At 42.9% G+C, this 1,737-nt stretch overlaps 1 protein-coding gene across 1 annotated transcript; it reads left to right on the top strand.

The window, feature by feature from the left end:
- Positions 1 to 205: 205 nt before the first annotated feature.
- On the top strand, positions 206 to 638 carry PPTG_24154 (hypothetical protein; the record flags this gene model as incomplete). Its single annotated transcript, XM_008915481.1, has 3 exons — positions 206 to 327; positions 403 to 481; positions 543 to 638. The coding sequence occupies 3 exons, from the start codon at positions 206 to 208 to the stop codon at positions 636 to 638; spliced, it is 297 nt and encodes a 98-aa protein (XP_008913729.1).
- Positions 639 to 1,737: the final 1,099 nt, after the last annotated feature.

Here is a 1,737-nt window from a genome sequence, read left to right on the forward strand (position 1 = left end):
TACGCGTCCTGTCTAGTGCTGCCCATCTCTCTTCGCGTCTGATCACTGACTGCACGAGAAATATCAACGACTGCAGTTGTGGATTTGCCGGGGAAATCTGTAATTCCATTCGCTGAAAATATAATTATTTTTTTATTTTTAGAATTTATAAATGAAACCAAGAGAAAGCACAGACCAAACTACCAACCAACACAACCACGATACCATGAGTGCCACTTCACATGGATCAACTATCAAACTTGACCTAGCTTTTCAGTTTGGACATGAAAAGCCCGAAATCTCCATTCACTTTGCGACCTTGGAAGAAGCGGGCTCGTTTGTCAGATCGTACGCCTTCAACGAGGGAAAAAGTGTAAAACGTAACTAGGGCACCGGAAATTATAAAAAGTGACTTTGTACTAGCACCGCTGAAGAATGTCCGTGGTTAACCTTATCTCGGAAACGTGAAACAACGGCTAAAGGCTCAGAGGTTTCCGTGGACGTAAAAAAAAAACCAAAACAAGCTATCTCACGTTCCTGATAATGCGTGGTATATTTCAAAGCTGGATCTACAACATTCTCAGTTCTGTAACAGTGTCGTCGAGATGACAAGCAAGTATTTAGTGGAGCAACCTGGATTTAAGGCAGCAATTATATAAGGCCATAGTACTTCAATGAAGCGTGTGGTAAACAACGTCAAGACATTTCACGGAGTCGACATGCAAAAGCAGCCTGCTCTTGTTTACAGAGCAATTCAGAGCGAAAAGGAAAAGCAAAAGGTTGATCCAACTGTAGAATACGGACGTCTTCCCAGTTTTTTTCAGGTCTTCGAACGTAAAAACGCTGGATCGCGTGTTTCCTGTCAATTGGACTCTTGTGGGAGATGTTTTTAGGTCTTTCTTGACTATTGGCTCGGTGGTGCTAGCTCAAGATGCCTTTTTACCGGTTTGGGAAAGTGATGGTACTCATATGAAGGATGTCGACTACAATGGGATTTGTTTAACTCTCATTGGCAAAGATGGTAACAAAGTAAACATTCCTGTTGCGATTGCGTTTGTTCATAAAGAGACTGTCGACAATTTCGCTTGGTTCTTCTGCAACTGTATTGTTGCAGGTTTGAAAATGCACGATCAACCGACCTTTTGCGATCGAGGAAAACAACTAGGTGCTCAGGCACTGCTGAAGCAGCTGTGTTTAAAAGTCCACCTGAAGTTTTGCTCACTTCACATTCGATTCAATACAATGGATAAGTTTAAACAGTTGAAGTTGAATTCGCAGGCAGTACAGGATAATATTTTGGCTTTACAGGGTGCTTCCGCTACAAAGGGCTTTGACCAAGGCTTGAAAATGATAGAAACGCGATACCCGGTGGGTATTGCGAAGTTGTTGAATGGCGTTCCAGATAACGACTACGTGTGGAACTACTTGTGCAAAATTCATCCTACAGATTCGTCTCTCGTCGGTAATATGCAGCCCACACTAGAAGATTTAAAATGGCGTGACAGCGTTTGGAAAAATACTCCTACCCATGGTGAGCCTCTACCATTATTTGGAGTTCGCACAACAAGCGCTGTAGAGGGTGACAACAATGGCTTGTTATGGTGTCGGTCCAGAAACAAACTTGTACTTGGATCTCTCATGGCGTATTGTTCACGCGCTCTATCCGTAATCCAGAAGCGTAAGATCGTGGTTTCTGAGTGGATTAATCCAGGGAATGATGTTACGCCCCACGCAATGAAACTTTTCAATACTGAGAAG

The sequence above is a fragment of the Phytophthora parasitica genome (assembly GCF_000247585.1).
Source record: "Phytophthora parasitica INRA-310 unplaced genomic scaffold supercont2.71, whole genome shotgun sequence".
NCBI classification, from domain to species: Eukaryota; Oomycota; class Peronosporomycetes; order Peronosporales; family Peronosporaceae; genus Phytophthora; species Phytophthora nicotianae.